General features: G+C 40.8%; 1 protein-coding gene across 1 annotated transcript in view; it reads left to right on the top strand.

Moving 5' to 3' along the window:
• Positions 1-7,517: 7,517 nt before the first annotated feature.
• The window catches only part of CSRNP3 (cysteine and serine rich nuclear protein 3), a 79,713-nt gene continuing 70,293 nt past the window's right edge, over positions 7,518-16,937 (top strand). Inside the window, exon 1 of the mRNA XM_075530036.1 lies at positions 7,518-7,665. Within this exon, the coding sequence (XP_075386151.1) occupies positions 7,518-7,665 (148 nt within the window). The remainder of the gene's footprint in view (positions 7,666-16,937) is intronic.

The following is a 16,937-nucleotide window of genomic DNA, read 5'->3' as shown; positions in this document are numbered from 1 at the left end:
AGTAAATTAGTTCTTAATTAAGTTTCACAACAGGCAAAGGATTTGCAGATACAGAGGGAAAGGAATCCCAGTCTGAAAAGTTGCCAAGTGGGGAAATCATGGACTGGATTGATAACTGAAAAATATAAAATAAATTGGTGTTAGACAAGGAGAACATACAGACTTTGAAAGGCATTTAAACTCACTGAAGTCTGGGTGAGTGCCTCTGAAATGGTGCCTAAGTGAGTGACTCACGGTTCACCAGGAGTCTTCCCCTTCTTCTGATAAGCCATGAGTGTAATCAGGTAGATGTCTAGCCTAAGATGGACCAATCGGTTGCTCTCTCCATGAAATGTTAGAGAAGAGTTCCTGGAATTTAGACCTGGTATCAAGAGCCCCTGAGGCTGCGATCCAAATGGTTGGCTGTCCAAAACCCACCAGCAGCTCTGTGGGAGGAAGCCTGGACTTTCTACTCTTGTCTCAGAAACCCACAGGAGGGCAGGGGTGAGGTGAGGTTGGGGGACCGTAGGGGGTGAGGTCGCTGTGAGTCACCATTGACTGGATGGAAGTGTGTTTGGTTTGAGACTAGCAGAGCCCAACAGAAAAGGCCCAGGGATTTCTGCTCCTGTTAGCTCAGAAGCTGCTGACACATCTACTTCCTGAGTTAGGTCTTCAGAGCTACCACAGATTGTATGACCGACTCCCACATGTTTCCAGTGTCTGTTGTTTAAATGAGGTACAGTTGACCCTCTATTGTTTGCAAGTTAAAAAAAATCCCATGGCATGTTCATCTTTCATTTGATTTTCATTCAGTAAGCTACCCTCTCCCAGATAGAATTAAAGTGTGGAAATGAAAACTTTCCATCCATTGATCAAATATTTATTAAGGACCTGTACTGTACTCAGAGGACTTGGGTGGAGCAATCAATTAACTTGCATGGCGAAGAACCACCACTTTTAGTCTACCCTGAGTCCACCTGGCAATCTGTTCCTTAAAATCAACCACTGTAAACCCTGCAGAGCACAGTTCTAACATGGCACACACATGGCTCATCATTGATCAGAGTTGACTTGATAGCAATTGGCTTATTTTGTACCAAATGCTGTTCTTGGCCCTTTGGAACATGAGTATACCAAAGATCTCTGCCTTTGTAACTTTTAGAAGGTGTGTTGGTCTGGATAGACTAGAAAAGCATCCATAGAAACTCATATGTGTATAAGAGAGAGTTTTATATTAAAGGTAATTGTACATTAAGAAAGCATCTCAACCCAGTCCAGTCCAAGCCCATAAGTCTGAATGTTAGTCCAAATGTCCGATACCAATCTATAAAGTCCTCTTCAGACTCATGAAACACATGCAGTGATGCAGAATGCAGGACAGTCACAGGCCAGTGGGTAGGAAGTCTTTGGATCCGGTAGCAGTGTAAGCATCTCAGCACTGGCAGGGTGCTTCATGTGGCTTCTCCAGCTAAGGGCACTAATGTAGTTCCATGTGTCTTGTCAATAGAGTGTCTTCCAAGGGAGTGAGCAGAGAGAGAGAGAGAGAGAGAGAGAGAGAGAGAGAGAGGAGTCTCCCACCTCTAAGGAGGAAAATACAGGAGATCCCAGAAATCTCAGGAGAATGCCATGCCCACACAGGGGCCTAATTGGTTATATCTTGATTGGCAGACCAGAGTCATAATCCTCTCAAATTGACACCAGATTTTATAACTATCACAAAAGGGAATACACATAGAAATTCTTAAAATTATAAAAATTTATAAATTAATGATGTCGACTTAAAAGGTAGGGTGGTGGTTGTTGGGTGCCATTGGTGAGTTCTGACTCATGTATAACCTGAGTCCAACTCTATGTACAACAGAGCATAATACTGCCCAGTCATCTGCTGATCTCACAATTGTCATGTTTGACCCAGTTGCTGCAGCCACTATGTCCATCCATCTCATACAGGGCTTCCTCAACCAAAAGCCGACCTTCTGATTTAGCAAGCATGATGTCCTTTTCCAGATTGTAGAGGTTTTGTAAGTACTATAGAGAAATTAAAAATAGATCAGAAGAAATGGTATGTCCAAAGGCCTAAGGCTAGAGTAAAAATGATGTGTAGAAACAATTGAAAAGGCCAATGATTCAAACATGAGGTTGAGCGAGCTAGTTTATTAAAGGTTTTATATAAAGCATTTGAGTATTTTTACTGTGTCTTAGCCTGAAGCCACTTTCATAGTTTTAAGCCACAGACACAGATGCTCTAGTGTGCATTTTAAATCTCTCATTCTGCCAGCTTTGTAGAAAACAGGCGGAAGGAGAACGGTATCGGACAGGAGAGAAGAATCAGAAGGTTCTTGTCCTAGCCCAAGTGAAAAGTAGCGGGGTCCTTAACCAGCAGCGATCTCATGAATTAGAAAATGGTGGCTATGAAAATGTCTACTATCTAGGTGTCAATTTTAAGTTTCTCCTTAAATACATGAATGCCTGTATTCTGTTCTTGGAGCTTTGATGGTATATAAAACAAATTTGCACTGTTGGCTAATTTTTCATTGGCTTCCTATGTACCAAGTTGAATTATACCTCATCTTTAGGAACAGAAATATAAGATGTATATCTTTAGGATGTACCGCAGCTATAGGACCTTTTCCCTGCATCTTTGCAGTAGTATCACCTGGATACTTTGGACATGTTCTCAAAAGGACCAGGCCCTGGAGAAGGACTTCATGCTTGGTAACTAGAGGAGTGACGGGAAAAGAGGGAAGACCTTTGAGAAGATGGAATGATGCTGTGGCTGCAACAAGGGGCTCAAACATCACCATTTGGAGGATGAGTCAGAACCAACTTGCTGGCATCTAACAACACCTGGACCGGTACCAGCCAGCCAGTTGCTGTCAAGTCGGGTTCATGGTGACACCCGTTGCACAGAGTGAAGCAGCGCTCCATGGGGTTTTCATGTCTGTCACCTTTCAGAAGTGGATCATCCCTTGTTCTTTTTGAGGCATCTCTGAATGGATTTGAACCACTAACATTTCAGTTAGTAAGCCAGGTTGTCTCCCACACCTGTTCAGCTTGTGTGTCTATCTTGGCATTCAGACATAGCACCACCATTCCAGGTGTGGTTATACTGGCATTTGCCCTTGTTGCCTTTAAGTCTTGCATATCCCTCAGTGTCAAAGAGATCTTTTTGCAACAGATCTGACTAAGGAGATACATTGTTTCATTTCCTGATGGTTACTTCCGAGGAGACTGATAGTGGATACAAGTTAAATGGAACCCTAACCACTTCCATCTTTTCTCTGTTGATTGTGGTATGAGAATTCTTGTCTTCTTTCTGTTGATGTGTAATCCATATTGAAGACTGTAGTCTTTGATTGCCGTCACTAAGTACTTCAAGTCTCTTGACTTCCAGCAAGCCAGATTGTGTCATCTACATGTTGCTGCTTGTTAATGAGTATTCCTGTTACTCATGACCTGATACCGCGTTCTCCTTATATATTACCTACCTGAAATAGCTAGTTATTTCTATCCTAGTTCAAGTTCCTATAGTTTCCACAATCTAGGCAGAACTTGAATTCTGCCTTCAACCCCATTGCTTCAAGTCTAACCAATCTCAAGTATAATACCCAAAGGGACAGAAAAGACTTTTCAATTCTGTCTTCCAACAAAAGTGTTCCCGGCTCTATGGTGTCTGGCTATGAAAAGATAGTGCCGGGGGTCTTGAAGGCTTGACGTTAAAGAAGCAGCCATCCAACAGGGAAGCAAAGAAGCCCACATGAAAGAAGCACACCAGCCTGTGGGATCGTGAGGTGTCCCCGGGATCAGGTATCAAGTATCAAAAGATCCAAAACAAACAACTATATTGATGCGAAGGAGGGGGTTTGGAGTGGAGACCCAAAGCCCATCGGTAGACAATTGGATATCGCCCCACAGAAGGGTTATAAGGAGGAGAGTTCCTGAATGCTTCTCTCCCCCCCCCGGCCCCCCCCACCACTACCATGACCCAGTTCTACTTTGTTTACATATCTGGCTAGACTGGAGAGGAGAACACACATTGGACAGATAAGAGCTCACAACACATGGAATTCAGGACAGATAAAGCCCTCAGGAACAGGAGTGGGAGTAGCGATATCATGAGGGTGGGGGGGTGTGGTCAGGGAGAGGAAACAGGGAGACAGAGGGAACCCATCGCAAGGTTGGATATATAGCCCCCCTCCCCGAAAGGGAAAAACAACCAGAAATGTGGGTGAAGGGAGACAACGGACAGTGTAAGATAGGAAATAATGATAATACACAATTGATCAAGGATTCCCGAGGGTGGGAGGGTGGGGGAGGGGGGAAAACAGAAGAGCTTCTGCCAAGGGTTGGTGGCAACATATGTACAAATATGCTTGATACAATTGATGTTTTAAGAGTTGTAAGAGCCCCCAATAAAATAATTTTTTTAAATGTTCCCCTCTCCTTGAGGAAGGGAGAAATGGGGAGGAAAGCATCAAGGGCCACGCCCCACGATGGTGGCTCATGGGGGCTCTCCGTAGCCCAACTCTCTATCCTGGTCCTTGTCCTTGGCTTTAGTAATATTTTATTGAGTTGGGATGATAGTCTAAACAGGAGGTCCGTTCCCCCATTGGACTGCTTCCACGACCATTGTTCAGTGACGCTGCTTCCTTTTATCTCAACGTGTTGCTTCTCTTTCATTGAGCTCTGTTTCTTCTGGCAGTCTGCAGCACTTTCAAAATTCTTCTCTCATGACAACGCAAATGTGTCCATTTCCCCCAGACTTTCTTACTTTCATGTCGGACTCTCAAGACACTTCGTTGCCAAAAGAAGCTGGCGTGTGTGGTAGTGAGGCGAGCTTACGAAGGACGTCATTCTGACTGTCCCCATTGCAGTCGGTTATTGTAAGGATGTTCTTTCTAAACATGGCTTTTCATCTCGTATTACTTGATGTCTCCTCGTCTCTCCCTCATGAATCACATTGCATCTGTTTGAAGTGAACCGTTTTAAAATTTATATCCTGCCCTACTTTTATTTTAAGAACTTGACTTAAGATTTTTCCCTGCTCATCCTGCTCAAATATGCATGAATATTTTATACATCTCAAGCTATTTAACATGGAGAAAATAATATGTTAATGTGACAAGTGGTGAAATTAGAATGGGAATAGAGATGTATTCTCAAAATGGTGGGCCATTCAGCATCTTCCCACGCCTATCAATCTCTTCTCTGCTGTCGCAGTCATGGTGTGAAGTCATGGATTACTCACGCCAGGCTGTGAGACATGAATGGGAGGGACTCCTAGCTGATGGAGGCCATCACGGTGGAGAGGAGCACTGGGGACTCAGTGGGGAGGCACGTAGCTTCTAACCAGAAGGCCAGCCATTCAAATTCACCAGCCAATATGTGGCAGGTTGCTTTTATAAGAGTATAGCCTTTGGAAAGCTTCTGGGGCAGTTCTGTGTGTCAGAACTGCTTTGATGGCAATGGGTGAATGGCCACCGTGATTTGTAATCTATTTGATGGCCGTGCATTTGATTTCTTCCACTGAATGTTAGACATTTCAGGGCAGTGGTACTTCAAGGACCATGTTCACAATGACGAGGCTTTTTGTTGGGTTGCTAAGCACAAGATCAGCAGTTTGAAACCAGCTGCTCCTCAGGAGAAAGATGAGGCTTTCTATTCCCATAAAGAATGATAGCCTTGGAAACCCACAGGGACAAATCTGCCCTATCCTGCAGGATTGCTGTGAGCCAGAATCGAGTAGATGGCCGTGAGAAAGATGTCTGGCCTAGGAAACCCCTAGGAAGCAGTTCTACTGTGCATTGTGAGTCAGTGGGGGTCCGAATTGACTGGGAGCCTACGGGTTTAGTGTTGTGGAATGTGGGGGACCTGGGTTTGTTTCCTGGCCACCACTCATCTGCCAGGAGATGTTGGCACATTACTGTGATGCTGAGCAGGTTGGGCAGCACGTGGAGACCAGGGGCTTCCAGACGGAGGACAGCTGTTGCTCTGTGCATTGAGTTCCTGTGAGTCGGGACAGACAGACACAATGGTAGCTGACCATTTACTCCATGTCCTTTTGCAAACTTTGCTCAAGAAGCGTTCTATCAAACACATCACAGTTACTCCTCAGGTGTTGCAACAAGTGCAGCAAATTATAATTACTGAAAATAAACATGGCGCATTTAATGCTATACTTAATGTTGCCAGAAATCATAGCCTCGATGGCCAAGGAAGAGGTTTTTTTGACAAATAAATGAAAGCCTCATTACTTGACTCTAGAGCTGGTATGTGATGCACTAAGGCAAGGCAAAAGTCCAGGGAGAAATTGCGAGCGAGAGACTAAACTTTACACAAGTGGCCTTGAATATGAATATTCATCAGGATCACTTGGAGAATGTCCTAAAACAGCATTAGACCCCACCGCTGGGTCTGATTCAGTGGATCTGAGGTACGATCTGAAAATGTACATTGTACACCATCAATTAGGAGACTGCTGACCCAGGTATCACACTTTGAAAACCACTGAATTGGGGCTTGAAAAGCCACCCCGGCTAAGAAAAGGGCGGAGCAGAGAAGGGGAAATTTCAGCAGTCCCCTGGCAGAGAAATGACAGATGACTTTGTGACACCAAAGGAGAGTTAAGACCCACTAACATAAATAAGTGTGAGATAGAATCAACTTAGTAATACCATAAACTTAGTTAGCCTAACGTCGCCATGCAAGACCCTATACATATATCTAAGCTAATTTCTAAATAGCTTAGTATTTCTAAATATACTCCTACACTGCAAGGAATATTTGTGCTCATTAGCTGACTGTGCGTATGTCAAGGCGCATGGTGGAGGTGGAGAAAGGGCAGCCCAAGGATAAAGGGAAGCTCATACATTGTAGAGAAAAGATTGATTTAACCACTCTCCACGCCTCCCACTCCATTTGTATTCACTCCCAGGTAAAAGGCCACAGAAAGTGTTTCATTCTAGAGCAACAGATTCAGCAACAAGGTGGTATGGAAACACAGATCACTTATTGCAATACTGAAATAGGAACTACCTAAGCTTTTGAACTGATTGTACCAGCGTCATTGCCCTCAGATTCGTGCTTCCTGAATTTTGAAACTTCGTGCTTACCTGATTCTTGTAAGTGGAGTTTTAATGAAGCAGCATTCCCTTAGAACTTTGGGGGGGGGGGGGGCATCAGCATTCATTTTTTTTTTTTTGCAGAATTTCACAGACATAAGTGGTTTACCTGGATTTCCCATGGAAAGGAAATTGAGGACTAACATAAAAACAAACTATGTCTAAAAAACCGATCCATCTTGATAACCAAATAGCCAAGTGATCATATTTAATGTGATTTTATGTTCATTTTGAAAATAAGGAGGGGAAACAGAGTACGCTTAGTTGTCCTTACAGGGAAAATGCTATAGTTCCGTTCCTGTATTAAAAGCCCCATAAAAATGACTCCAGAGACCTTGGCTGTGCCGTCATGGTCAAGCATCTCACCGCTTCATTACTCCTGTTCCTGCTCCAGGTACATGTGACAGCATCGCAGCGATGAGTGGAATTTTAAAGAGGAAGTTTGAAGAAATTGACGGTTCCTCACCCTGCTCCTCTGTGCGGGAATCAGATGATGACGTTTCCGGCAGTGAAAGTGCTGACAGTGGGGACAGTGTCAATCCATCCACCTCTAATCATCTCACCCGTGAGTACTGAGCTTGTATCTGAGGGGGATTGTGTAGGCCTGCAGTAAGACCAATTGTCAGCTTGGTCATATTTTTTTAATCTTCATTTCAATTTATGCTTGTTTTGTTTTTTTCGTCTTTGCAATTGATCTAAAAAATGATGTACTGAAAGACACCAATATTTGTTAATCGATGTAGTTTATTTTCTTTCCTTTCCTTTAATAATTTTTAATCAATGTGATCAATTGTTTTATTGGGATCACTTTTTGCAGTGGATCATATGATTATGTCAGCCAACTGAGTGGATGAGAAATGGTGCTGTACCATTGATGATTTTCCAGTGATGGACACAGAGGCCCAGAACCAGGGCTGAGAATAAATCTAGCCTCAAATAAAAGAAAAGAAAAGAAAATCACCCTTCTACAGTTGAAATGGTGTTCAGTAAGAAAAACCAACATGTGATTGGGAGTTGCAGCTCTAGGTTAGGATGGAAGAGGGTTAAATCTCACCTGCCTTAGAGGACACGAGGAACAGAAACACGCCCCACTATGCAAATGTGTGTAGTCTGTCCTGCCATCCTGCCTCACCCTTTGATCCCCTCATCCGCAATTCCAAACCAGCTGACTGCTGTGGAGTCCACTCTGACCCGTGGCAGCCCTGTAGGACAGGGAAGACCTGCCCTGTGGGTGTCTGAGCCTGTGACTCTACAGGAGAAGACCACTGGTGGCTTCAAACTGCTCACCTCGGGGCTAGCACCGGTGCATCCCCACGATGCTTCCAGAGCTGTCCTCTTCCCCAAAGAAAATACTACTACTTCCCACAAAGAAATTTTTAAAAGGACAATGCCTTCTATTTGATGTGTTTTTGTTTTTCTTTATTTGTTTTCTTTTTCATGCAATAATATCAACCCTTCAAGTCAGGCAAGGTAGTTTGAACACTTAGGAGAAGAAATTCTTAGGGTGATACAAGTTACACACTAACACACCGATCAGCAACACCAAAGCTCACTGCCTTTGAGTCCCTTCTAGCTCACAGCCACTCTGTGGGCAGATTAAACACTTCTTTTGTTCCCCAGGCGGCTGTCTTTGCAGAAGCTGACTGCCTGCTGGGAGGGTGCGAGGGGGGGGGGGGGGAGTGTCCAGCCACTAATTTTCCATTCAGGAACAAATCATTTATCTACCATGTCACCAGGGCCCCTTGCATGCAAACTGACAGTAGTAATTACACTGGTTTTTTTTTTTTAATTCTCTAAACAGGAAGGTTCCAATCTGTCACAATAGCATGGTAGATAACGGTACTGTTGTCATCGTCATTTTCCATTTAAGGAGTCAATTGTGTTAGTTTAATGTAAGATTTAATAAAGTAGGAGCCCTGGTGGTACAGTGCTTAAAGAACCCAACTGCTAAGCAAACGGTTGGTGGTTCAAACCCACCAGCTGTCTCGAAGATCTGCTTCCATGAAGATGTGCAGCCTGGGAAAGACCTTGGAGCAGTCCCAGAGGCTCCCTCTGAATCAGAATTTACTTGCTTTGACTGGTCTGGTTCTAGAAAGTAGAACATACTTTGGCAACCTTGGGAGCCAAAGGAATCAGCCACATTTTTTAGAGTTCATGAGAAGCACAATAAATCTTTTGAATACGACATAAATATATTTACATCAATTGCATTTTATAAACAAGCAAAACTAATTGCATACTGTAACTAAAGAACAATTATAATTAATATAGCAGAAAAATGAATATTCAGAGACAAATTTAACATGTGCTGTATGTGATCTAAATTATGGTGCTATGAAATGTACTTTTACTTTTGATTCAAAAATACTTGATGTTTGCATATATGATATTAATACTAAACTTATAATGATAGCAACGGGGTTTTATGACAATCAAACAGTAAGTGAGGAAACACACAAGGGATACCAAAAAGCTCATGGAAAAATTCCATCATATCTTATTTCTATTTCCACAAGCTTTTTGAAACCCCCTTTATAGGAAAGAGCTTTGTAAAATGTCAAGGACTAAGCAATGTTATATTCCAAAGCATGATAATATCCAATATTTATTGGATACATGATATGCTTCAATAGGTTTATGTGACTTATTCCTACTCTTTACGGAAATCCTGAAAAATTGTCAGAGGAAATAGGGAAGGCCCAGAGAGGATAAGAATCTTTTCTAAGATCATATTAGATTTGAACTGAGGATATATATGTGTCTCATCCAATAGATACTGCTTTTTCTAATATCTCATCTTGCATTTTCATTATGTCGCATTGAACATATCTTTAAAGTGTACATATTGAAACCTACAAAAGGTGTCATGGGTGGGTTGAGACAGATTATGCAAATATAAGAATATGATCTCAATGATATCCCTCGATGAATTTTCTCGGAAGGTGAAGGAGTGATAAAAATCTTCCTTATTAAGTAAGAGAACAAAATACATATTTTTAAAGAAATCATAAATGCTGAAACTCCATTCTGCATATGAAATTACAATAGGAAAAATAATTAAAAGATTTTGAGAGTGTGCTAGATATAAGAAAGTATAGAAAAATATGTCAATGTGAATGAGGGGGGAAGGAGTGGAGACCTAAAGCCCATCTGTAGACAATTGGTCATCCTCTCACAAAAGGGTCACAAGGAGGAGATGAGCCAACCAGGGTGCAGTGTAGCACCAAGGAAACATACAACTTTCCTACAGTTCTTTAATGCTTCTTCTCCCCCACTATCACGATCCCAATTGTACCTTACAAATCCAGCTAGACCAGAGCATGTACACTGGTACAGATAACAGCTGGAAACACACAGAATCCAGGACAGATAAATCGCTTAGGAACAGTATTGGGAGTAGCGATATCATGAGGGTAAGGATAAGGTGGGGGAGAAGGGGGAATTAATTGTAATGATTGATGTATAACCCCCACCCACCCACCCACCCACCCAGGGTGATGAACTACAGAAACATGGGTGAAGGGAGACAGCAAATGGTGTGAGATATAAAAATAGTAATAATGTATAATTTATCAAGGGTTCATGAGGGTGGGAGGGTGGGGGAGGGAGGAAAAAATTGAGGAGCTGATGCCAAGGGTTCAAGTAGAACGAAAATGTTTTGAAAAGGATGATGACCACATGTCCAAATGTGCTTGACACAATGGTTATATGGATTGTTATAAGAGCTGTAAGAGTCCCCAATAAAATAATAATAAAAAATAGAAAACCAAGATAGTTCATATGGAAAAATGTACGTAAAAATAGAAAACTATTATGTAATAAATGGTTATAATGTGTCTTTTTAAAGATCATTTTGTTGGGGGCTCTTACAGCTCTTAATCCATACATTAATTATATCAAGCATATTTGTACATATGTTGCCATCATCATTTTCTAAACATTTACTTTCTATTTGAGCCCCTGGCATCAGCTCCTCTTTTTTCCCTCTTTTTCCTACCCTCCCACCCTTGTGAACCCTCGATAAATGAGAAGTTATTGTTCTTTTCATATTGTAATGTGCCTTTTTAGCAAATTCAGGAAAGAAAAATGCCCACTCCTCATTTATCAACACGGGGTCCAAAGACCAGGTTGTTTTATGAAAATGGAGGATGAGGATATCCGACCAAACAATGGTAGATAAGCACATCATTGTATAACTCCAAACCACGGAGAACCATGATCCAGCCAACCAGACGCATACACTTCACCTTTACACCCAGCACCACTCCCACCAAATCCTTAAAGCATCTGTTACTGCCAGATGTATGCGGCCACTATGAATGAGCAAAATCGCTGGGGAGTAGATTGTTCAAATCATTGTCATAAATGTGAAATGTCAGCAAGATGGTAAATAAGTGAGGAGTAGGCATAATTTAAATCAATGCCTCATAACCTATGCCCTATTTAAATATGCCCCAGAGTGTTTATGTTTTCATATATTTGAAGTGAACTTATGGTAATTGTAAGGCCATTTCACTTTTACTCTTCCTCCTTTTTTTTTTTACTCTTCCTCCTTTTTTTTTTTTTGGCCACTCAAACCAAGGGATAAGGCATCTGGAAGGATTTTGTTTCTTTTTTAAAGAAGCGCAGAGATTTTAAATTGAAACCTTTCTAAATCAGACCATCGAAAAGGTGCCTATTTCTAAGCCAGTGAGTGGACCATTAGCTGAGCATTGATATACGAGGTGGGGGAGGGGCGGGGGGAAATCATATCATAAAATACTGAATGGATTTAATAAGAAAAGTTTAAACTAATCTGTTATAAGAAAAACAAACAAACAAAGATACAGGGAATAAATAATTAAACTGAGAAAAATAGTTGCAATTATATGGTAGAGGTTTATTTTCTAAAGTATAAAAACATTGCATTATTAGTATTAACACTTACATCTTCCCTCTAAAATAATTAACATTTAAGGAATATGATTAGCAACTATTTATAATAATAAATCTCAGACTAAAACAATGCTAATGAGATGCCATTTCATTCTTGTGTAATTAGTGCTCCTTCTGCAAAAATAAATAAATAAAATAAAAACCTAATACCTAAGTGTCTATGTTAGTCACAATACAAATTTCCAGCACATTATTTTATTGGCAGTGAAATTTAGAATGCATTTTGTCTATATAAGAGCCATAAAATATTTATATATAAAATTCTGAAATTTAGAAAACTTATGTGAACAGGGAAATATCAAAAACAAGAAGAAAGATTCATAACTGAAAATGGTGGTGGTTAACGCTAGTGCCAAAAACTGGTGGAAGGATTACTTAAGCCAACAGTGAAAACTAGTGTATTAAACTATGATAAGACATACATACAATGAATTTATTATTATAGAAGAGAAAATTTTATACAAATCTATATAAGAAAAGAACACAAACTCCTCAAGGCAAGGTTGTATACATGTAAGAGTAAAATGTGCTTTGGTTCCTTGAACAAATGCATATGGTACTGGCTTTGTTGGGATATTCAATTGATGTTTGAATTTTTATATGTGCTTTTTTTTTATTTGTTAATATTGGTTGTAGGTGTGGGGTTTTTTCATCAGCTGAATTCATGACAGTAGCCCCAGTTGAGTTCTTGAATGCAAAACAGCAGATTGAAAGAGCGTGATCAGCTAGATTACACAAGATTTCAGACAACTGGCAAAAACATTTTCATTAATATGCCCAACATAGATTTTTTCCCCATTGAATACAGTAGACCTAGTTTATGCTATCCAAGAAGTTATTGAAATGTTTCTGCTAATCACTTAATATCAGTGATAATTGGCAATGATTAGTTTCCCAAGTTGCTGATTTGACTTTGTATTAAATGAAATGTGGCAGGGATCTTACATAACTTTTAGAAGATAATTCAATAAGGGATTTATTCAAAGTTCCCTTTTTATATATATTGAAAAAGTTTATATTTAGCATTAGCCAGCTGGGCTCAGTTTAGATTATTCTAATTTTGTTGGCAACATCTAAAGGGTCATAGTCAGGAGCCAGTCGAACATATGCCCTCTCACCGTCAGGCCTGATCAAGGTGTTAACCTTGCCTACATCAATGTCATAGAGTTTCTTCACAGCCTGTTTGATCTGGTGTTTGTTGGCTTTGACATCCACAATGAACACAAGTGTGTTGTTCTCTTCGAACTTCTTCGTGGCCAACTCTGAGGTCAAGGGGAACTTGATGATGGCATGATGGTCCAGCTTATTTCTCCTGGGGGCGCTCTTCCGTGGGTATTTGGGCTGCCTTCTTAGTCTCAAGGTCTTGGGCCACCAGAAGGTGGGTGACGCGCGGATCTTGTTTTTTTGTGTGGCTGTGGACACCTTTCAGCACGGCCTTCTTGGCTGTTAAAGCATTTGCTTTGGCTTCCGTTTTGGGAGGGGCAGGAGCTTCCCCCTTTGCCTTGGCACCATCTTCCTGGAAAGACCAAAGTTCTCTTTTCACTTAACAGCTTGCTTTGTTTACCAAATTGCCATTTTGTAGTTTGTTGGAATAGAGTGGGCTCTGATTTATAGCACTCCTATGCCAGTCAGAAGGAACAAGAGAAAGAGTAAGCTGTCTACACCATGAAGATTTAATGTCTTAAAAGCCAAAAGGGGAAGTTCTACCCCACCCTATAGGACTGCTATGAGTCTAAATCCACTCAGTGGCAGTGTGGCAGTTACATAATCTCCTGGCAACTTGTGATGGGGTGGAGTCTAACCTGTCAATCAGGTGGCAGCTTGATGATCTTATTTGGAGGCATGGAGGAGATAAATAGTTCACTGGAGGCCAGATACACTCACTCCCTGTGAGACATTCCTGTTGACAATTCACATGGAGCTACACTAGAACACTGGGGCTGAAGAAGCTATGTGCAGACCCCTTCCAGCACTGAGATGCCTCCATTGCCACTGGATCCACAAGACTTTCCACCCACTGGCCTGTGATCTTTCTGCATTCGGCGTCATTGCATGTGTTGCATGAGTCCAAAGAGGAATTTATAGATTGGTATCGAACATATGGACTACTTGTGATCTTTATCTGACCTGGGCTGGGATGTTTCCTCAATATTCAATTATGCTTTAATATTAAGCTCTCTTATACATATATGATTGTCTATGAATTTTTTTCTATTCTACCCAGAGTAACACAGGCAGTGAGTTAGATGTCCAACAACCGAATACTGTTTGGTCCTGCAATATCCACCTAGTTGATATTTTTGAGTCCATAGTTACAGCACCTATGTCAGTCCATGTCCTTGAAAGTCTTCCTCTTTTTCACTTTCCCTCTAATTTCACCAAGGGTGAGAGGAAGTATAACCATCCTCACTTCTAAGGCACATCCTAGCTGTGATTCTTTCTAGAATATATTTTGTTTCTTCTGGCAACCCATGGTACTTCCATTTACCCTTTCGCCATTTTGAATGCATACATTCTTCCCTGATCTTCCTTATTCATCTCGCAGTTTTCACATGCCCATGAGGTTATTGAAAATACCATGACTTGTTCAGGTGTGCCTTAGTTCTCAAAATACATCTTTGCTCTTTACCACTGTGGAGAGCTCTTGTCCAGTGCAATGATGCTTTGACTGTGTTGACTGCATTGATCTTGGATCCAATAAAATAGCATCCTGGACAACATCAGTGTGTTCTCTATTAGCATGATGCTGTCTATTGGTTCAATTGTGAGGATTTTAATTTTCTTTACACTCAGTAATTCATACTGAAGGCTGTCGTTTTTGATCTTCATCCGTAAGTGCTTGAAGCTCAGTTTGTTTTCAGCAAGCAAGGTTTTGCCCTCTGCATAATGAGGATTGTGACTAAGTCTTCCTCCAGTCCTGATGGCTGACGGCACATCCTTCATATGGCCTGCCTATCTGATCATTTGCTCAATAAACAGATTGAACAGTATGGGTAAATGATACAACCCTGATGCACACGTTTCCTTTGTATTACCTGTGCATTAACCCTTTGTTCTGTTCCAACAACTGTCTCTTGATCTGTATACAGGTTCTTCATGAGCACAATTAAAGTGCTCTAAAATTCCTTTTGTTTGCAATGTTATCCATAGATTATTATGATCTACACAGTGAAATGTCCTTGCAATCAATAAAACACTAGTAAACACAAAATATCAGAAAGATATTTTATTCATATTACAGGAGATAACAAAGAATCAAAAGACAAAAATTCTGCCTAGGCTATTGGTTATGTAAAACATTGAAGTGTTCTAACCAGTGTGAGAGTAGTAATTAAGAGAGAGTCTTGTTTCTAGAAATATATGAAAATTCTAATAACATGTTTTATTTACTATTTCATCCAAGTGAAGGCATTTATTTATCTGTGTTATTCTAATGCACATTATTTTATATAGTCCATGGTGATAGAGGGGGGAAGACACTGATTTCTGCTCCTGTAAAGAGTACTCTGTCCTATAGATTTGCGACGAGTCGGAATGAAATTGAAGGCACTGGGTTTGGTGTTCTCTTGTTTGGATGGGGTTAAACTCACAGAGACCGAGTAGGGCAGAGAACTCTTCCTGTGGGTTTCTAAGGCTGCAAACCTTTACTAAAGCAGAAAGCCTCACCTGTCTCCCACAGAGGAACAGGTGGTTTTGAACTGCTAACCTGTGCTTAACAACTCAATACAGAATCCACTATGCCATGTGGTCGTTATGGGTTGGAATCAACTCGATGGCAGTGAGTTTGATTTTAAATTATGGTGCTGAACAGTTGGAAATGTTATAATTGATAAATTATATATTAACTTATTTTTCTACTTTCAAGAATAAAAATCATCATCTTAAAATAAAGAATTGTCTAAAGATGATCAAATTTGTGTAACATTCAAAAACAGCTCGTCAAGTTGCTTCTGACTCACGGTGACCCTCAGACTCAAGTCGCAGTGCTTCATGGGGTTTCTGGTTTATCAGTCTTGACAGAAGCTGATGGCCTTCTCTTTTCCTTTAAAGCCAGGGGTGGACTTGGTGGAAATGGACCTTGCACTTGACAGCTCGTTCCTTAACCTCATGCACCACCGGGGTCAACTTATCTAGTATCAGAAACCCACATTTCGTTTCACATCGATGCTCTTTAAAATATGGTTGTCTTTGTTTAAAACTTACTCTTCCTGGGCTTGTCATAAAAACTTAAAATAGCCCATGTACTTGTGTTTCACAAGCACTAATGTATTCTGTGACATAACATGTTGTTATCATTGCAAATGTAAAAATTGATCAGATATTTTGCTAGGTATCAGGAGCCATGGTAGTAGAAAATCCCGTGTAAGCTTTCTGTTATCTTATTATGACAGGAGAAGCTTAAAAGTACATATCAGTTAAGGCATTATGCCTTTTTCCTTGAACTTCTGAGTTTTGCTACCTAATTAGCATGCTTACCAGGGAAAAGCCAAGGTCATACCCGATGTTTCCCTTGAAATGGAAGCAGCTGGATTCTGTATGCTGTGTTTGTAACACTGGGTTTCATCAAATCCCTGTGGCTCAATAGGCAGTCACCTGCACTTGAGCCCTGTCAAAGGAGAGCTGCAGAGACACTAGAGAGGAGTGATTTTTTTCCCCTGTGCTTTCTCAAGGTGTTTGGCACTTGACAAGAGTAATGAGAAGCTGTGCAAATGAAACATTTCCCAAAAGGTATATAATACTTTTTCTGAAGTAGAGTGTTTATACAGATAAATGTAAAATATTTAGGAAGTGAAAATATTAAGAGGTGAAGGATATTTTCAATTGTACATGAATGCCAGCAATAGATGCCTTACAGGAGGATAGGGGTTTGCAAAATATTTTATAACGTTCTTGCATTGAATT

This window comes from Tenrec ecaudatus, chromosome 13, assembly GCF_050624435.1.
Source record: "Tenrec ecaudatus isolate mTenEca1 chromosome 13, mTenEca1.hap1, whole genome shotgun sequence".
NCBI classification, from domain to species: domain Eukaryota; kingdom Metazoa; phylum Chordata; class Mammalia; order Afrosoricida; family Tenrecidae; genus Tenrec; species Tenrec ecaudatus.
The sequence above is the reverse complement of the archived record's forward strand: the minus strand, read 5'-3'. Positions and strand labels throughout refer to the sequence as shown.